This window comes from Rhineura floridana, chromosome 1 (genome assembly GCF_030035675.1).
Source record: "Rhineura floridana isolate rRhiFlo1 chromosome 1, rRhiFlo1.hap2, whole genome shotgun sequence".
Classification (NCBI taxonomy): Eukaryota; Metazoa; Chordata; class Lepidosauria; order Squamata; family Rhineuridae; genus Rhineura; species Rhineura floridana.
Window position 1 is genome coordinate 152,486,786 of NC_084480.1, and position 27,346 is coordinate 152,514,131.

At 45.3% G+C, this 27,346-nt stretch overlaps 1 protein-coding gene across 2 annotated transcripts in view; it reads left to right on the plus strand.

The window, feature by feature from the left end:
- The window catches only part of SPAG17 (sperm associated antigen 17), a 206,556-nt gene that overhangs the window by 44,135 nt on the left and 135,075 nt on the right, over positions 1-27,346 (plus strand). For both annotated transcript variants that reach the window (XM_061637825.1, XM_061637834.1), the window contains exons 4-12: positions 123-254; positions 2,342-2,549; positions 5,527-5,721; positions 6,921-7,102; positions 12,627-12,773; positions 14,923-15,001; positions 16,089-16,180; positions 17,601-17,738; positions 17,826-17,936. In XM_061637825.1, coding sequence (XP_061493809.1) covers positions 123-254; positions 2,342-2,549; positions 5,527-5,721; positions 6,921-7,102; positions 12,627-12,773; positions 14,923-15,001; positions 16,089-16,180; positions 17,601-17,738; positions 17,826-17,936 — 1,284 coding nt within the window. The remainder of the gene's footprint in view (positions 1-122; positions 255-2,341; positions 2,550-5,526; positions 5,722-6,920; positions 7,103-12,626; positions 12,774-14,922; positions 15,002-16,088; positions 16,181-17,600; positions 17,739-17,825; positions 17,937-27,346) is intronic.

The following is a 27,346-nucleotide window of genomic DNA, read 5'->3' on the forward strand; positions in this document are numbered from 1 at the left end:
CTGACTAGCATGCTGGAGCACTCATGTGAGGGACTGGGGACACACAACAACATTTAGTTGCAGATCACCAGTTATACTGAATTTGATCCTTTAAAAAGTTGTCATTCTGTTTCGCTTTGCAGGTGATAGAGGCAGCAAAAGGCATTATTGATACTGGAGAACCACTTCCTGTAACTCTGATTGGAAAATTAATTAAATATCAGATGCTTTGCATCAAACAGAAGGACCTGCAGAGAAGGGCTGCTGAAAAGAAGGTATTTTAGGTTTGCCTGGGAGGAGGTCCCATTGAATTCAATGGATTTACTGCTGAGTTAAAACATACAGTATTGCACTGTTTGTCAAATATAAGGCAAAATACCACTTGCATCAATAGCTGTTCTGTGTTTTTTCTGTTGGTCATGTATATATTCACATAGGCCCTACCTTAGCATGTGTGGGGCCCGGGGCAAAAGCATAGTTGGCCCCCCCCCCAAAGCACGGGGCCCGGGGCAACTGCCCCGCTTCCCGGTGCCTAGGGGTGGCTCTGCATTCACAAACATTATGTTCTACTACATTTATTTATTTATTTATTTAATTTATATACCGCCCTAAGCCCGAAGGCTCTCTGGGCGGTATACATAAAAGATAAAACAAGCACAGTGTATAAGTACAATAAATACAATAAATCAAGAACCAAAAACAAACAAACAATAAAAGAACCAAACAACGTCCAAAATACAAGATAATAGTGAAATACTGTTTAAATACACTTTAAAATGCCTGGGAGTATAAAAAGGTTTTCACCTGGCGCCGAAAAGACAGTAGCGTCGGCGCCAGGCGCACCTCATCGAGGAGACTGTTCCACAGTTCGGGGGCCACCACTGAAAAGGCCCTAGTTCTAGTCACCACCCTCCGAGCTTGTCGATGGGATGGCACTCGGAGGAGGGCCTTAGATGTTGAGCGCAGTGTACATCTACACCTCTGTGGTATTAATGCTCTGCATTTCTTAAAACTGACTTTATTTGATTTGTTTGTTTGTTTGTTATTTAGGCTGCAGTCCTTACCTTTCTAGGAGGTAACATTAAGCGCTGCTCTGCTGCCAGAAAGGGAGTGCCATTAGCAGCACAACACTTATGCTGCCAGAGTTCCCTCAGTGTGGCGGGATAAAATTACGTGTGTCAAGATCAGACATGGATCTGGTAGTCTAAAGATTATTCATTCCTCCAGCATGTTCATAGAAATGGTCCAACTTTATGCCAGCTCCAGGTTTAGTGTAGTAAAGCTCCACGCCGCCTCCTGCCCTGAGCAGAGTGAAACAGCAAAGAAAGGGATGTGGAGATTATTCTGCCAGTGGACTTTCCTCATGGCATAAATGCAGGATAGGATTGCTATGCTGAAAGCTAAGTACTCTCTTGAGTGCTGTACCACTCAAGCAGGGGTGCTCATGTAGCGCTTTTAAAAGCTAAAACAAGTGGCAAATACCAACAAGTCTCAGCATTTGAGGAGGGGCCATAGTTCAGTGGTAGAATACATACTTTCTATGTCCTAGGTTTGGTCCCCAGCATCTCTGGTAACAGAGCTTAGAGAAACCTTTGTCTGAGACTGGAAAAGCTGCTTCCAGTCAGAGTAGGCAGGACTGGGCTAGATGAACCAATGGCCAGACTTGCAGGATAACATTTTTCCCTTCCAGTGCAAGAGTACACATCTTCCCTGATTAAATACAAGTCACAAAATGCAGTTAGAGGTGCACAATGCTCTGAATTCCTTGGAGAAAGGGCAGAATAAAAATGTAGCTATTCCCCCCAATAGCAAGCTTGGGTGGTTGAGTGCCTATTAGTTCCGAAACAAACTGGGCCCACCTAGAAATAAGTTAGCATTTTCTGAATATTTGAAGGACTCCCTGAATATGCTGAAGTTGTTAATTAAAAGAATTTTTAAAAAATATCTCCTCTTTAAGTGCCCTGAGAAGAATATATGAGCGTTCCGGATGAAGGAATGTAGAAGTGTCAGTTGAGGGGCTGGGAAAAGAATAGGTGGGGAATAGAGGGAAGTGGCCTGCTCAAGCCCCAACAGCATATATTCTGGAGAGGGAACATGCGGGGAGGAGAGAAGCGTGCTGCAAGGTAAACAAACTCACCTCCCTGCACTATGCAGGGAGGTTTCAGGAGGAACAGAAAAAAGGATACATTTTTCCTATTCCACTCTCCAGAACACCCCCCCCACACACACACATCTGTATCTTTTAAATACTCAGATTTGGAGCCAGCAGCCCACAACTATTTACAGGTGCCTGTATCACACCCTAGTCATATTTTCCCATGTAATTTACATAAGAATGCATGTAGTTTTTCTAATTTGGTAGGCAACCGAGGACCAGGAAAAGGAGAAAGAAGACAGGGGAAAGGGGAAAGGGAAACCTGGTGGCAAAAAGGAGAAATCTGCCACTGCCAAGGCTGGCGGAAAAGGAGGGAAAGGAAAGAAGGCACCTGACTCCCCAAGTGTGTCAGCCATTAAAAAGGACACCAAGCTTAAACGACGTGGAGAAGATGATGATCTTGATAAATACATTGGTGTGTAAAATATAAACTACTTGTATGCTTCATCTCAAAATAATTTATTCTATAGATTCAGGACTTCAGGGTGATTTACACTAAGAACTGCAACCAATTTTGGTTTCCTGAGGAGCACAAAAATATGAATTGTGGTTTTATACATGGAATGTAATAAATTAAAATATATGAAGCCAGTAAACAAAAAATATATGAAGATGGTAAATCTTTATTAAGCAAAGCCTATTTATCTTTGCTTTTAGATTTCACAGGACAAGTGCCCCTATTCTAATAATATATTTTTAGAAATATGTCCCATTAATGTCAATAGAAATTGATATCCAAGAAAGCAAGTTTAGGGTGACAACCTGTTAAATTTGCCTCTAAAACCTTGAGAAGGTATTTTCTCTTTTTGGTGACCGACTCATACACAAAGGAAAGAGCCTTGTTCTCATTCAAACAAATCTTAGTGCAGAATCCACAGTTTGATTATTACACAGCAACAGAATATTCAGAGGTGTTGCATGTGCTGAGTAAATAGCCATAGGAAAAACAGGGTGCTCCTTGGATAATTGGTTCCCATTTCCTCCTCACATGAAAGCAGACTGGCTCCTCCCTCCATCTGTGCCATTGCCTTCCATTGCTTACTCAGTGAATCATGATACAAGGCAACCTTTTTAATTTCATCCATCAATTATACATGTGGCAATGCTTGCTGGGGAACATCTCAGAAATAAGGGGTGTCTGTACTGCCCTGTCTTCCATTCCATGGCAGCATATTCTTCTGTAGAAACTTCTCAAGTCGGATCAAGACAACCAGATAATCTAGATGAGGCACACCTGTGTCAGAGTTCTATAGCAAGAAGTCCTTGAGAAGTCCAATAGTTTCGTTGTGATAAGAGGAAACAGAATATCCATTTCCTTGAAGCCCTCATGTTTCAGTGGACGAGATATGACTATATCTCAAGATTGTGCCCGATGAATTCCTAACCCCTGATCTGTGCTGTTGGATGGAGTTAGGATTCAGCAGATTTCTCTGTCTAGTGGGTACCAGCAACCTTCCACTGCTGTGGAGGCCTCCCCTGTAACCATGGGTAAAGTGGCTGAGGCGATGCTGGTAGCTGGGTGCTGTAACAGGGCATTACGGAGGCGGAACTGATGGGCCATGAATCCTCTATATCTTAAGCTAGTTCAGCTCCCTGAGAGTCACCACTCACCATATGCTCAGAGGTACATGCTCACAAATTCTTCCAAGCTACACAGGAAGTGGATTGGACTGTGAAAGACCAACCCAAATTGATAAATCTGTAGGGCATTCTCAAACTGCAAGGGTTTTTTGCCTATTAGTGAATGATACTTCATGGGCAGGACTTGTATCTCTCTAAGTAGTGACTTCCAGTTAAATAAATAGCATACTAGTAACATTGTTTTTTACATGTATTTGAAAAGCAGTATTTGTAATGGACATTACAGGCAGGTCAGTCTGACTTCAATACCGGGAAAGATATTAGAACGGATAATAAAAGAGTCCATTGGCAACTATCTAGATGACAATGCTATGATTAGAAGGAGCCAGCATGGGTTTGTCAAGAAAAAATCCTGTCAAACTAATCTCATCTCTTTTTTTGATCGGGTCACTAGCTTAGTAGATGGTGGAAATGCTGTAGATGTCATCTATCTAGATTTCAGCAAGGCGTTTGACAAAGTCCCCCACGACCTTTCGATTAGCAAACTAGTCAAATGCGGACTACATGGAAATACTGTCAGGTGGATTCACAACTGGTTGGAAAACCGTACTCAAAGAGTGGTCGTCGGTGGCTCTGCTTCGGACTGGAAGGAGGTCTCGAGTGGAGTGCCACAGGGTTCTGTCCTGGGGCCGATCCTCTTCAACATTTTTATCAATGACTTAGACGATGGGGTGGAGGGAAGCCTTATGAAGTTTGCGGATGATACAAAACTGGGAGGGATAGCTAACACAATGGAAGACAGGAATAAAATCCAAAGGGACCTGGATAGACTAGAAAATTGGGCTGAAATTAATAAAATGACATTCAATAAAGACAAATGCAGGATTCTGCATTTAGGCCACAAAAACAAAATGCACGGGTACAGGATGGGAAATACCCGGCTTAGCAGTAGTGAGTGTGAGAAGGACCTTGGAATTGTAGTGGATCGCAAGTTGAACATGACCCAGCAGTGTGATGCTGCGGCAAAAAAGGCAAACGCAGTTTTGGGCTGCATAAATAGAGCTATAGTTTCCAGGTCGAGGGAAGTAATAGTCCCACTATATTCTGCATTGGTCAGGCCTCATCTGGAATACTGCGTTCAGTTCTGGGCGCCTCATTTTAAGAAAGATATAGACAAATTAGAGCGGGCTCAGAAGAGGGTGAGGAGGATGATAGCCGGTATGGAGAACAAGTCTTATGAGGAAAGGTTGAATGCACTTGGCATATTCAGTCTGGTGAAGGCTGAGGGGCGACATGATTGCACTCTTTAAGTACCTGAAGGGCTGTCACATAGAGGAGGGTACAGATTTGTTCTCTGTTGCCCCAGAGGGTAGGACTAGGTCTAATGGTTTTAAGTTGCAGGAGCGTAGATTCAGATTGGACATTAGAAGGAACTTCTTGACAGTAAGGGCAGTTCGGCAATGGAACCGACTGCCTAGGGAGGTGGTAGGATCCCCTTCGCTGGATGTCTTCAAGCAGAGGCTGGACAGCTATCTGCGGGAGATGCTCTAGCTGTGGATTTCCTGCTGTGAGCAGGGGGTTGGACTCGATGGCCTACAAGGCCCCTTCCAACTCTATGATTCTATGATTCTATATTTATTGAAAATAGCTTCTGTGCGATAGCTTCCATAGATAGATAGATAGATAGATAGATAGATAGATAGATAGATAGATAGATAGATAGATAGATATCAGTTAAATTGCTAGTACAATTACCTTCCCAATATTATACTTCAGTGAAAACAATGAGCTTTGTATGATGTTTTGAATAGATGATGAACCAGATGATGGTGCTCAGTATTATTTCATTGTTTGTGGTTTCCACTACCCTCAACTTTTGCCTGTGCTATCCGATCTTGGGATCAATGTTGGAAGTGTCATTAAGATTTCTTCTGACAATTATGAGCCACTCCACACCTACCTGGAAGATGTAGCTCTGCAGGAAGAACCATTTCTTGCACCAGAAGGTAAGCTGATGATTAATAAAATGTATTTGATATGAACATAAAGATTCATTATGATGGTTCTTGTTTTATATAAGCATTTTTGTTGTAGTGCACTTTGAACACTTTTATTAGCTTTTAAAACAGATGTACTATTGATATTTCTGTAGACTTTAAAATCTATATCTTATTTCTGAGCTAAATCCACTTGTGGATTAATCAGAATGGAAATTTGCGGGAGTGGTCATGGTCCTTGCAGAAAAACATTGAGGAGTCAAACTGATCCTTCCTTCCATACCCCTCTTCCCAACTCACCCAAGAGACTTGTAGTTAGCAAGGACATGCTGGCTTTAGATCCTTGGAAGCCATCTGCAGCCCAAACTAGTGTACTTATACTAGAGCCACCTGGCTGTGGAGGGAGAGAGTTGAGTATGTTCAAACAGGACGGAAGTAGGCAACCAGCTCATCTGTGTGACCTCTGGTGAGTTTAATTATGTATAATCTCTATGCCAACTCATTGCCATGCTGTGGGATCTCCTGGGCCACAGTAGTTGTCATATAGGAGCATAACTGTTGAGTTTTCCTGCTTAATGACTCCACAAAGCCAACAAAAAAGAGGCCTCTATTCTAGGTCACTGCTAGGGGGGATCAGGGTCTCCCAAGGTGTAGCAGTAATAACCACTGCCAAAAGTCAGGTAAGGGACACGTGCAAGGACAGAAGGCAGTGGGAGTATGTGTAAAGGAGGAAGAGGGAAGTAGAGGGGGATTCCCCTTCATGGTTGTGGAGGGTTAGAAGAGAGAGGGTGGGCAAGGGAAGAGAAAAACATTAGGGAGGGAAAAGAAGCAGGAGGTTCTGCTCTCTCTGAGTGGTATGAGAGAGAGTGAGAAAAAGTATGTGTGCGTGAGAGGAGAGGGAAATGTGGGAGGGCAAGAGAGAGGGCAGATTGAGGGAGAGTTTCCTTTACTCTGCCCTGTAACCTCACCCAACCTTGTGTGTGTGGGGGGATGCTGATGGAGGGGAATGTGTTCAAGTTCAAAAATAAAGAAATGCTCTGTGGTTAATGTATCATGTTATCTGAGCTACTATATATTAATGAATAGGCTTTGAAATAGGATGAGCTGATCTTGGGTTTTTCGTTTTACCCTAATATTCTGGAAGTATGTTTCACATTTGCTATGGTAATACAGTCTGCTAAAACAGTGCCGTGCTCATGCAATTCTAGTTGCAGAAGCTGAAAGCAAGAAGAAAGAAAAGGCTGCTAAGGACCTGAAAAACTTCTGGAAATACTTGGAACCAATTCTGAACAGTGGGAAACCAGGATCAAATCTTTTTCAGATTGCCCGACTCCATCACACAGTTCAGGAATCTACCTTTCCTGCTGACTGGAGTAACATTGACATGTTGGTCAGTAGTACTGTTGTTTCCAAGAACCATTCGCATTTGAGTATGGGGCAATACTGCATGGCGTGGCATTTGTTTCTTATCCTGGTGTGGGAATATAATGTGAGCCCTGAGGTTTAGCATAGCAGCCCCCAAAGGGATGTGCTAGAATTCCGCCCATTCAGATTTGGTACTGAATTTTCCATTAATTTGCTTATTCACTATCATTGCAGGTCAGATTTTTATGTAGTGATTTTCTAAGGCTATTTTTGAAAACTTTTTTTTAAAAAATCTGCTTCTAAAATATCAATATCAAAAACAATATTTCCTTTCAAAATGTCAATATTAATATCAATATTTTTGTGAGGAGAAAAACAGATTGGTAAAAGCAGCAGCTAGCGGACAAGGAACAAACTCAAATCAATACTAGCCTGTTAGGGCGATGGAATGCTTTTGAACTGGCACTGGCCAACAGTTCCCATCCCTACTCTCCTTAAGTTATTCTTAAGGTTCTATAGACCCTTAAGGATCAATTTGAACCTCCCTAAAGGCTACTGTATTAACCAGACTATAGCAGGAGGAGAAAAAGAAACTACATCTACTTACTCATGATGGCTTATATCCCCTAGGGCAGCCTTTCCCAACCAGTGTGCCTCCAGATGTTGTTGGACCACAACTCCCATCAGCCTCAGCTAGCATTGCCAATGGTCAGGAAGACGGGAGTTGTAGTCCAACAACATCTGGAGGCACACTGGTTGGGAAAGGCTGCCCTAGGGTGATGCAGCATTGTAAATGAAGATGTGTCCGGTACGGTGGCAGATGATTGGCTGAGAAGAATACGTTTTATGAGGTCTGCTACTCCTGGTTTATTTTCCAATCAGTGTGCCTCCTCAAACCACAATGCCAGGGGTCTTATAAAGCTGAGTTGCTCACAGTCTTGATTTGCCTTCATAATGTCAGCACTGGCTTACTGACTTTGGGTACTTTCTCATCCTTATCTCTGCCTCTTAATAATAATAATAATAATAATAATAATAATAAATTTAATTTTTGTGTCTCCTATCTGGCCGAAACCACTCTAGGCGACGTACAACATTAAATTCAACAATACATAATAATACAATACATAATAAAATACAATGCAGTCAACAATAACCATTTTAAAAAGCGGCAGTACAGGGCCATCAATAGACAATTTTAAAACAATATAAAGAAATTAGCCCACCCCGGGGACCCCAAAGGCCTGTCCAAAGAGCCATGTTTTTAAGGCTCGGCGAAATGTATCTAGGGAAGGGGCATGGCGAAGATCGAACGGGAGGGAGTTCCAGAGAGTGGGGCCGCCACTGAGAATGCCCTCTCTCTAGTCCCCACCAACCTAGCTGTTGTCGTTGGTGGGACGGAGAGAAGGCCCTGTGTGGCTGATCTGGTCGGGCGGCTTAGTTGGTGGTACTGGAGGTGCTCCTTCAGGTAAACTGGGCCGAGACCGTATAGGGATTTAAAGGTTAAGACCAACACCTTGAATTGGGCCCGGAAAACAACTGGAAGCCAATGTAGATGAAATAACACCAGCGTGATGTGATCACGGCGGCGGCTGTTTGTAAGCAGGCGTGCCGCCGCATTCTGCACCAGTTGTAGTTTGCGGACCGTTTTCAAGGGTAACCCCACGTAGAGCGCATTGCAGTAGTCTAATCGAGAGGTGACCAGGGCATGTACCACCAGTGGGAGCTGATGAATAGGAAGGTAGGGTTGCAACCTCCGTATGAGGTGTAGTTGATACCAAGCTGCCCGGCTCACTGCCGAAATCTGAGCCTCCATGGACAGCTTGGAATCAAGAACAACCCCGAGGCTGCGGACCTGATCCTTCAGGGGCAATTTTACCCCATTAAGATTCAGGTCAGCAACACCCAACCTTCCCCTGTCACCCACAAGTAGCACCTCGGTCTTAATCAGGATTGAGCTTCAGCCTGTTTCTTCCCATCCACCCACTCACAGATTCCAGGCACTTGGACAAGGTCTCTACAGCCAACTCTGGTGAAGATTTAAAGGAGAGATAGAGCTGCGTGTCATCAGCATATTGGTGACACCGCAGCCCAAAACCCCTGATGATAGCTCCCAGCGGTTTTACATAGATGTTAAATAGCATGGGAGAGAGGATAGAACCCTGTGGTACTCCACAAGTGAGGGGCCAAGGGTCTGAAACCTCATCTCCCAATGCTACCTGTTGATGCCTGTCAGAGAGAAAGGAACGGAACCACTGTAAAACAGTGCCTCCTATTCCTAATCCCCCCAGGCGATCTAACAGGATACCGTAGTTGACGGTATCAAAAGCCGCTGAGAGATCCAGGAGGACAAGAAAGGTGAATTCTCCCCTGTCTAATGCCCTCCTCATATCATCTACCAGAGCGACCAAGGCTGTCTCAGTACCATGTCCAGTCCTGAAACCCGATTGGTATGGATCTAAATAATCCATTTCATCCAAGTGTGCTGACAACTGGCTAGCCACCACTCGCTCAATGATCTTGCCCAAAAATGGCAAATTCAAAATGGGGCGAAAGTTGTTCAAAACTTGGGGATCCAAGGAGCACTTTTTTAGAATGGGTTTTATAATTGCCTCCTTGAGGGCCGGTGGCATTACACCCTCCTTCAAGGATGCATTTACCACCGCCCTGATCCCTTCGCCCAATTTCTCCTTGCAGTTCATAAGGAACCATGATGGGCAAGGATCAATCAGACAGGTGGTAGGCTTCACTGTTGAAAGCACCTTGTCCACATCCTCAGAAGGAAGAGGCCGGAACCGATCCCACTGAACCGGATTGCAACTGGTTAACTCTGGATCCTCTACTGCATCCACAGCGTACGGAATCGAGTTCTTCAGGTGTTCGACTTTATCGGCAAAGTGCCTTGCCAATTTGTCACAGGAAGCCTTTGAATGCTCCAAGGGTTCCTGAGCAACTGGACCGACCAGGCTTCGGACCACTTGGAACAGCTTCCTGGGACAGCACTCTGCGGATGCAATAGAGGCAGCAAAGAAATCTTTCTTTGTTGCCTTTATTGCCACCTGGTAGGCAGCTATTGCTGCTCTAACCTGTGTTCGAGCATCTTCAGAGCGGGATTTCCGCCACTGGCGTTCTAGTCGTCTCACCTCCTGTCTCAGACTTCGCAACCGAGGTGTATACCACGGTGCTGTCTTGAGTTCTGTTCAGGGGGAGAGGACGTTTCAGAGCCACCCGGTCTAATGCCCTGGTGATTCCCTCGTTCCACTCCGTCACCAGGGTTTCGACCGGACGACCTTCAGCAGGTTCCAAATCCCCCAGCGCAGTCAGGAATCCATCCGGATCCATCAGGCGCCTGGGGCGGACCATTCTAATAGGTCCTTTACCCCTGCGGAGGGTGTGTGGCATCGAGAAGTCAAAATTCACCAGATAGTGATCTGACCATGACACGGGGGTAAAAGAAATGGCCCCCAACTTCAGAACACTCCCCACCACTCCCAGGACAAATACAAGGTCGAGAGCATGACCGGCTACATGGGTGGGCTCAGTGTTACTAAGGTGCAGTTCCCAGGAAGCCGTGGTTTCCAGGAAATCCTGAGGGGCTCCAATGAGAGTGGTCTCAGCGTGTACATTAAAATCCCCCAGTACTAACAGTTCTGGGGTCAACGTTCGCACATCCGAGACCACCTCCAGCACCTCGGTCAGGGAGTCTGCCGTGCAGCGGGGCGGGCAGTACACAAGCAGGATCTCCAGACTGCCCTTCGGGCCCAACCTCCAGTACATGGAATCAACAAACTTGGTCCTTGGGAGCAGAGGCCTGGTGAACATCAAGGACTCCCGATAGATGACTGCCACTCCCCCTCCCCGCCTTCCCACCCTCGGTTGCTTGCAAGGCAAGGCAAACTCTCATTCCTCTTCCCCAGTGGGTTGGGTATCACAACACACCATTATATCTGTGAAGAATGGGTAATTTATGTACATAGAAAAATATCGCTTCATGTTCTTGGGAAACTTAGCTTCTTTGGATAATGTATTATGTAGTTGATACAATATGAGTGATTGTGCATTTTAATTTTGGTTGTAAGCTGCCTTGGATATGTTTTGTAGAAAGGCGGGAAATAAACTTTGATGATAAAGTATAAATAAAAGTATAAGCTACATAGACCCCTTATCAGTAACTCATTTCGCTAGAGAGGTACTCTGGCCACAGAGTTGACCACTCCCCCTGAATCTCTTGCCAAGTTCCATTGACACAAATTATGTCCATCCCTTTCTTTTCTCTCTGAAGTTGGGGGGCAGATGATACCTGACAGGCCTCAAATTTGACCCAGGGGAAATGACCCCTAAGTTTAGATAGTAATTTCTTTTAATTGAGTCTGTTAAGCTTGGAGATCATATGACATATACTAGAAATAATCAACCACTTAATGAGAACATAGTCTCAGGGATCTTACTAGTGTCGTAGAATGATTGTGACCTCTATCAAGAGAATATGTTGCAAATTTGGATAACCAAATTTTGTTGCCCAAATGAAACAAAATGTTTGAAAGTGTTAAAAGTAAAGACAACTATGAAAGGCAGTTGCAGCCAGAAGCAGTCCAACAGCGTAATCCAGGGAGAGGGTGCCAATCAACGAGGAAAGACCTGTGAAAATGGCCATGCCCAAATGGTTTTTTAATTTACACATGTTCCCCAGGGGTGTGGGATTACACTGCAGAGAAGTGACTCCCACACTGTTTGGCTCTGATCATTGGGCATGGGTTAAACAGAAGGAGATCAGTTCACAGGTATGCTTCCTTTGCAAAACATCGGGATGTAGTCAACTAAGTTTTATTCTGCGCAGGCCTAATAAAATTAATAAACCCAAATTAATCATGCCCATTAACTTCTATTCTGAGTAGGACTAACATTGGATACAACTCAATATGGCTTGAATACCAAATTCTCAGTGAATGATGGAAAGAAAAAGCATTTACTGTAGTTGTTATTTATCTTGGAATTCTGGTCTTCGGTAGCATATAGACACACTAAATATGGATGAATTGACATATACTGGTGGTTAGAAGAACAAATGGGAATTATGTATCAAAGTATAAAAAATGCTTTCTTCCTTGGAACTCCTCAAACATGAAAGTCTGGGTGTTTTTTTTAGCTGTGTGTGGGTAATATTAATATTTAAATGCATTCAAACTGAACAGGGCAGCATCATGTTTGTTGTGTTATTATATAACGTGTAACTTGTTGCTTAGAACAGTGGTCCTTAAACCTTTTCCCGTTGGACCACTTGAAAATTGCTGATGGTTACTTAATGGTTTTTCTATCAGTTGTACCAATTGTAATGTGCTGTGCTAGATGCTGCATGGTTTTTACTTGTATTTTTATTGCTTCTTTTATGTCTTATATTGTATCACAGTCCACAGAATTCAAATTGCAATACAATAAAATACAATATAAGGACCGCCTAAAAGAAGCTCACAAGAACCATGTTGGTTTAGAAGCTTGTCTGTGTTCTGCCTGTCACAAACCCAGTCTTTATATTTCTTTCATTTGTTTAGCTTGAATTTGGAACTGACCTCTTTGAAAGTGTGGCATGTTTGATGTATGATTGCCTGGATTGGAAAAGACAGCATCAGCACTACCTGAAATCTACCAGATTTATTAATGTTCCCGTAGTAGAAAAGAAGAGCAAATCAGCAGCTGAGGTTAGAGACCATGTTCATGCTAGATTGCAAATATATGATTATATAAAATTGTACATAGAAGTACCTTTCTGCTTAAATACCAACATCTTGTAGATAGTTAAATATCTTTAGCATGGTCCATAGATAGGTGGATGGATTAACTGGTCTTGGACAAGGCACAGTTTCTCAGATCATTTCTCAGATAGGCAATCCTATTGTCCAGCTTCTTTGAGACTCTTCTGTGAGCATCCTATACATTCCCAGCTAGGAATAGAAAGATCTATTCATTTCAGTCCTCTCAGTTTCTCATTTTTAATCTTAAATTCAGTTATCCACATTTCTGCAGCAATCTGTGATTTTTTAACATGAAATCCACATGAAAATTCTCTAGCGTTTACTGCGAGTTTCTCCTAGCACGCACATTTTTGTAGACAGTTTTGAGGAATGTACACATTTTGCAAGCCATTTCTCATCATATAATGCATTTTTGCATGTTGTTCTTCCTCCCATATTCATTTTTATGCACGCTTTCCCCTAATATGTGCATTTTTGTAAACAGTGGTTGACAGACTGCCTTGCAAAATTGAAATAAGTGCAAATTTGGAAGGATGGCTGTGTTTCGGTTCTCATATTGTTTCAGAAGGTGTGAATTTGAAAGACTCAGCTTGAAATGTGAAATGTTCTCCCATATGAACTTGCCTGGATTTTAAGATCCTCAGGAGATGCCCGTCTTTCTCTTCTGCCAACATCTGAAGTACATTTGTTGGGAACTCAAGAGAGTCTCCTTGGTGGCTGCTCTTGGCCTCTGCAACTCCTTTCCACGGGAGGACCAACTACCCCATTTGAGATTATCTTTTGTTGGCAAGCAAATACATTTTTATTTTGACAGCTATGGTCCATAAATTGACTTGTAAACATGCTGTAAATGGTTAAACTGGTTGTTTTAACTGTTTTGGAATGTAGAGATAGAAATGTAACAAAGAAACAAATGTGGGCTACAGCATTGCTGTGTAATTTGAAAATGGGGGCACAAATGCCCCTGAGAGCTATATGATTATATACTATCTTTGCCAGGGGCATAGGGGGAAAATGGGTGTTCCTATATAGTGCCCCTGACAATGATGGTATGTCATCACATAGGATAATTTGTGACACCATTTTGAAAGCATGCAGCAGCCAGCCTGATGCCATGCACATAGGAAAGCTGTGGCATGGGTTTGCTAAACAGAATGAGGGAAGTAAAAGCCCTCAGACCACTTTATCAGAGCTGGTTGGGGGTGGCATTGCAAGGCATTTGTAGCCCTAGTGCGGCCTAAAGAAGCAAAGTCTCAAGTCTCCTATTTGATCCATGCTGAAGGCCACACCCACACCCAGCCAACCATGCAGGTATTGGCTCCACAGTGGCCCAATGGCAAGTGCTGCCCACCAATCCAGGAAGTGAAAAGGCTCCCTTACCTTCCCCTGCTCAGGCACCACAAGTGTGCCCGCTGCTAAAGGGCAGTGGCCTGGATTTATCTAAGCTGTATTACTCCCGAAAGTAATTGAATAGCATCCCCACCATCACAGGGGGTTGAGGCTCCAACCCCAGTTCCAGCCCACTATGGAGAATGGGAGGAACCTTGCCTTTTATATGCCTGGCCAGCAATAGTCATGTCAAAGTCAAAACAAAGAGAAGTGCCAGGATTTAAACCACATTATATACTCCAAAATACAGGTCCTTACCAGGAGTCCTAGCCCTGTGGAACAGCTAAGATTTTTATATTCAGGAAGTCCCAGGTACAAATCCTTGGTTGATCTTTCAGTGGAAAAGCCTGAAATGGCCTCACGCAGGCACACCTGAGAGAGTGTGGTGACTTCAACAATCAGGAAGAGCTATGCATTTGACCTGTTTCCATGCCAGCAACACATGCAACCTTCCACCCACCTGTTTTACATGCCTGGCTAGCCCTTGTGGTTATCAGGCTTCTCTGTCTGTCTGAGTGTCTGTTCCTCCAGCACTCTGTGTGAATCAAACCAGAAAGGATTCCTTGCATCGTGTTATTCAAAAAGAATGTCCAGCAGCAAAATCAACATCGCATTTAAATATTTCATTCAAGTATTTCAACAATAACTGGGTTGAAGACTGGGATATAAGATTGTTGTATCATCATGAGTATTTTTGTTTCACAAGGTACAACCTGCTGCTCCAACTACTCCTTCAAGGAAAAAACAGGCTGCAGAAGAGCCTGTTGTACCAGTTTTAACAACAGGTATGTGTGAAGTGTTGTAAATTACTCCTAAACATTGCCAATAGAAAGACCAATTCTTTTTCAGCATTCTAGAGAAATGGGAAAAACATGTAAAGCTTCTGCCAATCGCAGTGTGAGAAGCAGAGACTGATTTTTACCTAGAACCTGATTTTTACCTAGAACCTGAGAATCTAGATAGCAGAGCTGCTTGGCTTCTGAAGCAGTTCTTACCCATTTGTACTGCATCAAGACAGCCTGGATGTCAAAGACTAGCTGTTTATGTTTGTTTTTTTTTGGGGGGGGATGCACAGTGGATTTTATATTCTCAAATGTGGAAGATCAGCTGTTTGTTCCTTCTTCCTATCAGCTGTTGGTGCAACCTAAAACCTGCATAGCCCCTAACAGAACCTAATTTGAATGTCTCTTCTCCCACATTCCATTTTAAGACTGTGACCAGATGCAGACACAATTAGCTTTGCCATCAGCCAACTTTTTTCCTTCTCCACACTGCATCCTCAGGTTTACTAGCTAGCCAGAGAAAGTCAACAAGGGGCCCTCCAGATGTTTCAGCATCTGGAGAGCACTACATTGGCTTCTCCTGACCTCACCCGATGAAATGCTCTGGAGAATTTGAACACTGTTTTGTGACATTTTACTTTCTGTTCATCTCTCCACTCACCCACTCCAGCTGGTGAGGAGAAGGCAGTACCTGCCAGCGATGAAGCAATGATGCCGCCTCCTCTTGCTGCTCCCCAGGTTGGGCCCATTCTTGGGTACCAGAGCATGAGGTGTGCCAGTAGGCTGAAGAAGCCCAAGCCTGGTAGGGCCAGTTCCAAGCAGGGCAGAGGTGACGGCAGAGGCAGAAATGCTGGAGGGTTGGTGGGGCTCAAATCAAGCCTGGGACCCCTGCCTCTGTCCTCCTCAGAGCTGTACATGCTGGGCTCGGGCTTCTTCAGCTGTCAGGGAACCCCTTCTCTAGATCATCATTATAATGTAATTTGCAGGGCACTTTGCACCATCTGTTAGTGGACATGCAAGCTACAGTGCAATGACAGACGAGTACAAATATTATATATAGAGAAAATAAAACCTTACCTTTTGTTTACAGATGTAGACATGAGGTATTACAATGACCTCTTGAACTCAATCCCTGATGAGGTTGTTTCTGTTGCCCTGATACTGAATTGCATGTTGCAACAGGTAAGTATAGTTTTCGGTTTATTCAGGAATAGTATTTTTTTTTTTAAAAAAAAGGTTTCTATGCAGCTAAAAGTCCTGCAAATGTTGTGTGGGAAAGTGATCTTGGGGAGAGATAACTGCCTTACTAGCTGAGGGGAGCAGATCTTTCTCAGTTGCATCCACCTCAATTCTCAGTGAACAGTTTTTATGGTCAGGGAAGCAGGATTGCTATGATCTATGATACGTCTTTTTGCACTGGTGTAGATAGATGGGACTTCTGTAAGCATTAGAGCTCTTGGCCTTTTCTACATTCTGGCCTCTGCCTCAACACTCTAAAATACCAACCTGCTGCCTTCTTGAAAGTGTTGAGTATATAGACCAGTCCTCTTTTCTCCTCAAACTCTCATGTGTCTGTATTTCTGGGGCTGTTGAGATGTTAGCAGCCTGATGTTTTAGAGTTTTGAGACAGAGGTCTTGATTAAGAAGGACTTCCTTGCTCAAAACTGTCCGCAGATGTGCCCCCTGAGTCTTACACAAAACGTTTAGAGTGCTAACAAAGGAGCTTTCAAGTCTGCATCCCTCTGAAATCTTTCCTTCAAGATTGCTTTTCTGGTTCACAATTATATCTGCAAGAATGGTCTCGTAGTAGAGACCCTTGTATGTTAGAAAATAACATTCCATGTTTCACAATGACAGGGTAGTCCTAAGTCCAGATCTTTCCTTCATCCCCACGGTAAGCTCTGTCACAGAGTTCAAGATGTGGCAGGGTTCACTTCACTCACGCACATATCCCTTTGGTTATAAAAGTAACTTTCCACCCCACCACTTTTTATATGAATGGAGCTGACGTGAATAACCAAGTATGACTGCCTCATCACATCTGATTTGACATGCAGAAACTTGCTAACAAATTGCTGCCTCCACATGGCCTTTTGGATGCTCTTTATAAGGGCTATCCAGGGCCACACTTCCTTTTCACCTCTTCCCCTGTCTCACCAGTACTATTCAACCCATGGAAATACTATACCTGTGGTTCCATCACTGTACAGCAGCTGGCACAGGTGGGGAGGGGGGAGCCTTGCTAGCATGGTACTGCCACAGTATTGCTGTGCCACATCCATGGTTACCACTGCAAAGTCACATTGTGATAATGAGCTGCTGTGAGACAACTTGAATCTAACCATAGGTGTTCCAAGGAATGAGTGCTGATCAATATGACTGCAGTGTAATGATGATAAGCAAGTTCCCCCAACCTTAACAGTGGGAAGGCATAGGCGTCATTATGAGAAAGGCTAAGATTTCTGATGCTTTAGATTGCTGGTTTTTCAAATACAAGCAGAGGCTGCAGGATATGGAGGCTAAAAGAAATATCTGTAATGGCCCTTTAACGTATGCATTTATACTTGATCAATGGTGCAGTGAATATGTTTTCTTGTGCTAGGTTGTTGCATCAGAAGAAAATCTTACACCACCAAGTTTGGTTGTTCCAGAGCCACGTGAAGACGGGCTAGATCATACCATTGCCAGTCACATTGTGTCAATCTTGCCTTCTCTTGCTCTTCCTGAGAGTGAAAAAAAGGTTTGTATTGTCTAGTATTACTGTGGATTTTTTAAGGGTAAACAAATCTGTATTATGTTAAATGTACATTTTTACTTTTATTAACAGAATCTTTACAACTCCTTTTATCCTGAAAATGAAGAAAAGATGATGGGTCAGAGATGGCCTCTTATATTGAACTATCATGATACTCTGTCTCAGAAGCTGTGCTTCCTAAAGGTAGAATGTAGTTTTGTTGTTTTTCATCAGTAATATGTATATATACCAATAGTGATGGTTTGGACACTGGGAAGAGGGCAGCGGAATAGCAAGCAGGAACATTTTCCTATAAATTTGCCAGGATTCAAGGAGTTGCACAGGTTGGAACTAACTTCATACTTATTACAAAAGTGAAATCCATGCTAATGTGACTTCATAGTAAAAGGAACTATATAATATAGGTACACACTCACACAATTCAAACAATGCACCAAACCATGTTAACATCCACTGGGAGCAGTGACCACAGTGCTATTAAATTAAACATACATGTAACTGGCCAATTGCCAAGAAAATCCAACACGGTCACATTTGACTTCAAAAGAGGAAACTTTACAAAAATGAGGGGATTGGTAAAAAGAAAGCTGAAAAACAAAGTCCAGAGGGTCACATCACTCGAAAATGCTTGGAAGTTGTTTAAAAACACTATATTAGAAGCTCAACTGGAATGCATACCGCAGATCAGAAAAGGTACCGCCAGGGCCAAGAAGATGCCAGCATGGTTAACGAGCAAAGTCAAGGAAGCTCTTAGAGGCAAAAAGTCTTCCTTCAAAAAATGGAAGTCTTGTCCAAATGAAGAAAATAAAAAAGAACACAAACTCTGGCAAAAGAAATGCAAGAAGACAATAAGGGATGCTAAAAAAGAATTTGAGGAGCACATTGCTAAGAACATAAAAGCCAACAACAAAAAAATCTATAAATACATTCAAAGCAGGAGACCATCTAGGGAGACGATTGGACCCTTGGATGATAAGGGAGTCAAAGGTGTACTAAAGAACGATAAGGAGATTGCAGAGAAGCTAAATGAATTCTTTGCATCTGTCTTCACAGTGGAAGATATAGGGCAGATCCCTGAACCTGAACTAACATTTGCAGGAAGGGATTCTGAGGAACTGAGACAAATAGTGGTAACGAGAGAGGAAGTTCTAAGCTTAATGGACAATATAAAAACTGACAAATCACCGGGCCCGGATGGCATCCACCCAAGAGTTCTCAAAGAACTCAAAGGTGAAATTGCTGATCTGCTAACTAAAATATGTAACTTGTCCCTTGGGTCCTCCTCCGTGCCTGAGGACTGGAAAGTGGCAAATGTAACGCCAATCTTCAAAAAGGGATCCAGAGGGGATCCCGGAAATTACAGGCCAGTTAGCTTAACTTCTGTCCCTGGAAAACTGGTAGAAAGTATTATTAAAGCTAGATTAACTAAGCACATAGAAGAACAAGCCTTGCTGAAGCAGAGCCAGCATGGCTTCTGCAAGGGAAAGTCCTGTCTCAGTAACCTATTAGAATTCTTTGAGAGTGTCAACAAGCATATAGATAGAGGTGATCCAGTGGACATAGTGTACTTAGACTTTCAAAAAGCGTTTGACAAGGTACCTCACCAAAGGCTTCTGAGGAAGCTTAGCAGTCATGGAATAAGAGGAGAGGTCCTCTTGTGGATAAGGAATTGGTTAAGAAGCAGAAAGCAGAGAGTAGGAATAAACGGACAGTTCTCCCAATGGAGGGCTGTAGAAAGTGGAGTCCCTCAAGGATCGGTATTGGGACCTGTACTTTTCAACTTGTTCATTAATGACCTAGAATTAGGAGTGAGCAGTGAAGTGGCCAAGTTTGCTGATGACACTAAATTGTTCAGGGTTATTAAAACAAAAAGGGATTGCGAAGAGCTCCAAAAAGACCTCTCCAAACTGAGTGAATGGGTGGAAAAATGGCAAATGCAATTGAATATAAACAAGTGTAAAATTATGCATATTGGAGCAAAAAATCTTAATTTCACATATACGTCATGGGGTCTGAACTGGCGGTGACCGACCAGGAGAGAGACCTCGGGGTTGTAGTGGACAGCACGATGAAAATGTCGACCCAGTGAGTGGCAGCTGTGAAAAAGGCAAATTCCATGCTAGCGATAATTAGGAAAGGTATTGAAAATAAAACAGCCGATATCATAATGCCATTGTATAAATCTATGGTGTGGCCGCATTTGGAATACTGTGTACAGTTCTGGTCGCCTCATCTCAAAAAGGATATTATAGAGTTGGAAAAGGTTCAGAAGAGGGCAACCAGAATGATCAAGGGGATGGAGCGACTCCCTTACTAGGAAAGGTTGCAGCATTTGGGGCTTTTTAGTTTAGAGAAAAGGCGGGTCAGAGGAGACATGATAGAAGTGTATAAAATTATGCATGGCATTGAGAAAGTGGATAGAGAAAAGTTCTTCTCCCTCTCTCATAATACTAGAACTCGTGGACATTCAAAGAAGCTGAATGTTGGAAGATTCAGGACAGACAAAAGGAAGTACTTCTTTACTCAGCGCATAGTTAAACTATGGAATTTGCTCCCACAAGATGCAGTAATGGCCACCAGCTTGGACGGCTTTAAAAGAAGATTAGACAAATTCATGGAAGATAGGGCTATCAATGGCTACTAGCCATGATGGCTGTGCTGTGCCACCCTAGTCAGAGGCAGCATGCTTCTGAAAACCAGTTCCCAGAAGCCTCAGGAGGGGAGAGTGTTCTTGCACTCGGGTCCTGCTTGCGGGCTTCCCCCAGGCACCTGGTTGGCCACTGTGAGAACAGGATGCTGGACTAGATGGGCCACTGGCCTGATCCAGCAGGCTCTTCTTATGTTCTTATGTTCTTATGTATGACATTTTAGATCGCTTATTTGATGTGAATATATTTTGTTACTTCTTCTACCACCTACCCCCTGTACTGGACAAAATTTGCCCAATTCAGTTTACCAAATAGAAGAATATGTCACTTTAAATAAAAAAGTTTCTGCAAGTGCAGAACTCGATCTTCACTTACTTTTCTATAAGGATATGCCTATGATGTCAAATCCATGTAAACTTACAGCCTACTCCTGAAACTTGTGCCAACACATAAATTCTTAGATAGTATATATCAGTAGTTACAAATACAGGATTATACAATGGTTTCACAATATCACAGAGAGGCTAGCACAAGCTTATATAGAATCAAAGCTATTCACACACTTGTGTACCTCCCAAGAGTTCAATGTGCTAGTTTTCCCCAGGTAGCCTGCCATCATGTGGATAGTACTGCCATCTAGCGTCCAAAGGCAAGAATGCACTGAAGTCAAGGCAACCATGCCCCTCCCACTCCAGTTCATTCTTGCCTTCGTCCGAGGCTGGTTGTATCTCCAGAGTGTGAGAAATTAGTTTAGGAATTAGTGCTAGTGTGTCTTGTTTGTGTGAACATGTGTGTGTGAGGGAGTGTGTGGGAATTGGGGGCCTCTTTGTTTCCCTCTCTTTTCCCTCTTTTTCTAGCCTTTGCCTTTTTTCCTTCCTCCTTCTTCAATCCGCTGGAGGTGGTGGTGTAGTGTTTGTCTCCCCTCCCAGTCCTTTTTCTATTCCCTTTTGCTGGCAGAGGCCGTCTTACGCAGCGCCGCTGCTCGCTTCCTCCCCCACTGGGAGTTGGCTGCGGCTTCTGTCCTCCCCTGGCCTTCAGAAGCTTGCGCTGCTACCTCCCCGGTTTGTTAAAGAGCCTTTTTTCCGTGCTTCGTCCAAACGGCACTGGCTGCGGCTTCTCTCCTTTCAGCTTAGGAGCTTGCAGCGCTGCCTTCCCTCTCTGCTGCCCTAAGTGGCGCCGGCTTCCCTTCCCGCCTGTGGGGCTCGGAGCTCCTGGCTGCTTCGGCGCCGGCTTAGCTGCGGCTCATGCCATTAGCAGCTTGCGGTGCCTGCTTCCTGGTTCGGCCACCCCAAGCGGCACTGGGTCCTCCTCCCTCCTGCGGGACTCAGAGCGCTGGCCTCTTTGGAGCCGCTTTAGCTGCAGCTCGCGTCAGCTGCACTCTACTCCTCACCTGGTCTTTTCCCTCAGGTGATAAGAGACTGCTCTAGAAGTAGCCTGCTGTTAGTGGCTGCGTCTTTTTCACGGCCGCCATTAGCCCTTGTTTTCCCGCTTTGCCTGCCTGGTTCCCGCCATTTTTTGTCTCCTCCCCCCCTTTTCTTTAGAGCCTTCCCCTTGTTGTTTTTCCGTATACTGCCCTCTCCTTTGGCTGTGTGAGGGCTAGCTCGTTTATTCCTTCTATACTTTTTATATTTTAATGCCACATGGTCTCTACAATCTAATGGCGCTGTAGCAGCTGGATAGCCCGAGATATAGCGCTCTGAAGCGATACTGCACCTTCCCCATTGTGTGCGTGTATCTCGCTGTGTTGGTGCCATACTGAATCAAAACTATTTCTTTTGGCACCCTAGCCTGGACAGTGCGCAGCAGCGGTCCCGCACCTTCCCCATTGTGTGCGTGTATCTAGCTTTTGTGGGCCATACTGAATCAAAACCTACCTTTGGCTCCTTGACCTGGCCAGTGCACAGCAGCGGTCCCGCATCTTCCCCATTGTGTGTGTGTACCTAGCTATTTTGGTGCCATAGTGAATCAAGACTATTTCTCTTGGCGCCCCAGCCTGGATAGCGCATCTTTTTCCTCATCGTCATACTACACAGGAGTGATACCGCACCTTCCCCATTTTGTGCATGTATCTAGATCCTGACATGGCAGATCAGCAACCAGAGGCAGCACAGACCTCAGGGGCAAACCAACAGCGCAAGGCCCCGGCGCAACACAAAGCCACAAAGCACAAGCATTCCAAGCTGCATTCCAAAGCTGTCACCAAAACTAAGCATCTGTCTACCCACAGCACTTCCAAGTGAGCCCGATACGTCTCAGTCCCAGCCTTAGAGGAGCCTACTCAGGAAGCATTAACGAAGAACATAAGAAGAGCCTGCTGGATCAGGCCAGTGGCCCATCTAGTCCAGCATCCTGTTCTCACAGTGGCCAACCAGGTGCCTGGGGGAAGCCCACAAGCCAGGACCCGAGTGCAAGAACTACTCTTTCAATCTCCTACTGGGTCATCAGAGGATGAGTTTGAAGGTTTTCCCAGCCAAACACACTTGCGCTGCCCCTCTTAATCAATGTCAACAGCATCTCGTCACTCTGATATTCCTATGGCTTCCTTTCCTCAACCAGTTCAGCCACATCTGCCTCCACATGAGCACACTGTACCCTCTGATCCTCCTATGGGGTTACAGCTGACTCCAGAATTTCTGTCCCAGCTGCGAGATGTACTGGGGTTTCTCTCCCAAGCACAGCCCCCATCTCAGGCCAACCTTTCACCTCAGCAAGCAGCTCCACGGCAGTCCAGTTCTACAGGGCAACATGGCTGTCATGATGAGGTTCCGCCCCCCTCACCAAATCCATTCAATATTCCCAGAGGCAGAATTGGCGATGAACCCTCAGGGATGGACGATTATTCATCCTTCATGCAGGCAGAAATTGACGAATGGAGTGGGGACTCTGATCTGGAAAAGGACTACTCCTATCGTCTTTTTGACTCTGCTGATTATCTTCCTCTCTGCTGTAGAGCGATGGACACCCTCAGCATCCAATCTTTACAACCGCAACCTGCCGCTCCTCCTGTCAAAGGCGCCAGGGTTCTCAAGTCTCCCAGGTCAGTGGATCACTCTATTCCTGTGCCAGATCCCATCAACAAGCTGGCTAAGGAGGAATGGATCTGCCCGCTGTGCCCACGTTGCTTTTTGCCGTTAGCCAACAGACTCTATACCTTGGCCCCGGAATTCATGTCTTTCTTGAATGTCCCTGGAGTGGATCAACCAATTTCAAACTTGGTATCTAGGTCTCTCCTTCCAAAAGAAGGAGACTCCCAGTTCAAAGACCCTTCTGAATGGCGGCTGGACTTTGCTCTACGTAAGAACCACGAGGCCTCCACCTATTCCATCCGGGCCTCTACTGCTGCCTCTATTTTCTCAAGAGCCTCTATGATGTGGCTGGATGACCTTTTGGATGACCCCAATCCGAATCCAGTCAAACTGCAAAAGAGTCTAGTTAAATTACACAAAGTGGCTGATGCCACGCTGGACGTAACCCACCAAGGAGCACAGGCTTTAGCTGCAGAAATAGTGGCTTGGCAAACTCTCTGGCTCTTGACACTGGGACACTGACACCACAGCCAGGGCCAACTTATCTATGGCTGCATACTCGGGGTCCTCACTGTTCAGAGAGGATGCCCTTAAAGCAGTCTTGATTGACCCTAAGGACAACCGAAAATCAGCTTTAGCCACAGCCAAGAGAGATGAAGGTTTGCTCCATATCGCTCTTTCCAGCCGTTTCGGGGGGCGCGGCCTGGAGGGTGAGGCCACAATTCTCAAATTTCTGATTTCTGCTCCTCCAGGGCAGAGCTCAGTACCAGGGATGAGAAGGTCCGTCTTCTTCATCATACAGCAGAGGAGCTCGTCAGCGCAGACAGTTCTGACACCATCCCTATTGGAGGCAGGCTACTCCTCTATGCAAGTTCCTGGCTTGCCTTAACACAGGTCTCTTGGGTCAGAGGAATTTTTTCCCACGGCTACAACATAGAGTTTTGGTTGACCCCCGGACAGATTTTGCCCCTCTCCCGTATCCAGATCACGCAGGAGGGTCATGCAGGATGCCATACGTCATCTATTTGACATAGCCGCAGTAGAACCAGTACCGCCAGCAGAAAGGTCAGAGGGCATTTACTCCGTTCTGTTTGCGGTTCCCAAGCGAGATCTGTCGTAGAGGGTGGTCTTAGACCGCTTTGTGAAGTACCGTTGGTTCAAAATGGAGTCCCTGGCATCATTCTTGGAAGCACTGCAACAGGGGGACTTTCTGGCATCCATCGATCTGAAAGACGCTTACCTCCACATTCCGATCTGTCCAGCCCACAGATGATTCCTGAGGTTTTCATTAGGCCAGCGCCATTTTCAATACCGGGCCATGCCGTTTGGCCTTGTTTCGGCCCCAAGGATATTTACCAAGGTGATGGTCACCCTGGTGGCCTTCCTCTGACAACAGGGAGTCCATATCTACTCCTACTTGGATGACTTTTACTTCAGTCGCATTCCAAGGACCAGGCCAAAAGACAGATTCACCACACTCTCGAGGTTCTAAGGACCCATGGCTGGCTAGTCAACATTGAAAAGAGTCACCTAGAGCCAACTCAGCGGCTGCAGCATCTGGGAGCAATACTGGATACTACACAGGCCATGGTCTTCCTGTTTCCAGAGTGTATTTCAACCATCCGAGACATGGCAACCCTGCTAATGCAACGCTCAAGGGCGGACGTTATGTTTCTGGCAAAAGTTCTTAGGATGTTAGTCTCCACCATTCACATCATCCCATGGGCCCAACATCACACTCGACCACTCCAGTGGGCCCTATTACCATTTCAGGCGGACATTGCCAACTCCAACCATCGCGTGATCCACCTGGAGCCATTGCTGCATGCATCCTTCCACTGGTGAGCAATGATGCCACACCTCAGCAGGGGTACTCCGTTTCGGGAACCAGACAGAGCCATAATAACCACAGATGCCAGCCTGACCGGCTGGGGGCCCCACTGCAATTCCCACTTTGTCCAGGGCGTGTGGTCCAGAACGGAGCAACATCAGAATATAAATTGGCTGGAACTCGGAGCTCTCCATCTGGCTCTTCGGCATTTCCAGCCATTATTGTCGCTGCAGCATGTGCTAATCCGAACAGACAACACATGTGAAATCGCATTTGAACAGGCAGGGGAGTACCAGGTCTCGAGTTCTCCAGGCAGAGGCGACCCGAATCTTCGACTGGGCCGAGAATCATCTGCTGTCGCTAAGGGCAGAACATCTCAGCGGGGTTCTGAATGTGACGGCCAATTGGCTCAGCAGGCAGCATGTGAGTCTGGGAGAATAGAAACTTAATCCAGTGGTGTTTGACCTTCTCCAGCACCAGTTCTGCGCCCCCTCGGTGGACCTCTTCACCTCGAGCCACAATTGCCAGCTGCCCCGCTACTTCTCGAGGTACCTGGAATCGACTGCAGAAGCAGTGGATGCGCTGACAGCACCCTGGCCAGACGGTCTACTGTACGCCTTTTCTCCAATATTTCTCCTGGGCAGGACGTTGTGAAAACTGTGGCACGAGGGAGCTCAGCTTCTCCTGATAGCCCCATACTGGCCTCGCCGACCGTGGTTTTCGGACCTTCTCTCTCTGTCAGTAACAGAGCCCTGGAGACTGCCTGTCAGGCTGGATCTGCTCTCACAGGGACTGATCCGGCATCCGGATCCAGACTGGCTGAGTCTGATGGCCTGGCGTTTGAACGGAGGCAGCTGAGTAGCACAGGACTGCCTCAGGGGGTGGTCGACACAATCCTAGCATCTAGGAGACCGTCGACAAATCACATTTACCAGAGTACTTGGCTTGCCTTTTCCAGCTGGTGCACCTCCCAGGGCTTCCTGCCTTCACAAGTCACTGTACATCAGGTTCTGCAGTTCCTATATAGAGGGCTGAAAATGGGGCTAAAAGCAAACACTTTGCGTCGTCATGCCTCCACTATCTCCTCAATCCTGTCCGCTTCCTCATCTGCCGTTCCTGTGGGCTCTCACCCACTCATCAAGCACTTTCTGAAAGGGGCTGCCTGCCTTTCTCTGGCCATGTGTCACCACTTCCCTTCCTGGAGTCTGTCGAAGGTCCTACAAGCCCTACAGCATCCTCCATTTGAACACCTTGCTTCAGTGCCTCTCTGACTGTTGTCCTTCAAGGTCCTGTTCCTGGTGGCGATCACATCGGTGAGGAGAGTCTCAGAGCTGGAAGCCTTGTTGTCAGCCCGCCATCTCTGCATCCTCCATAAGGACTCAGTTGTGTTGAGGCCAGATCCATCCTTCTGCCCCAAGGTCAACTCAGTGTTCCACTGTAACCAGGACATTGTTCTTCCATCATTCTGCCCAAAGCCCGTCCATCCACTAGAGACAGCCTGGCATTCGCTAGATGTTCGGAGAGCTCTCAAGATCTACCTATCTCACACACAGGATATCAGACTGAGTCATTATTTGTATCCATTCGCCCTAGAACCTTGGGGGGAAAGGTCTCTAAATCCACTTTGTCTTGTTGGTTGCGAGCTTGTATTACTCTAGCGTATGAGCCACTTAATATTCCAGTGCCTACTAAGATAACGGCTCATTCCTCTAGGTCAGCCGCGGCTATGGCTGCCTTCGCAACCAACGCACCTCTTGCAGATATCTGTAGAGCGGCTGTATGGTCTACTCCAGACTCCTTTATTAAGCATTATAAGATAGACCGCTACGCCTTCACTGACGCGTCCTTTGGGAGGCGTGTCCTGCAACAGGTTGCTTCTCATGACTAATCAGTGGGCAGTCCCTCCCTATTGGGGCTGCTTTGGTACATCCCACATGGTGGCAGGCTACCTGGGGAAAACAGGCCATTGGCCTCACCTGAAGGGTGGTTCTCACAGGTAGCCTGCCATCACGGCCCTCTCTCTTGGGGGATGCTGGGGTGTTTTCTACTGTTATTTACAGATTACTATTCTCCATTAATCGGGAACAT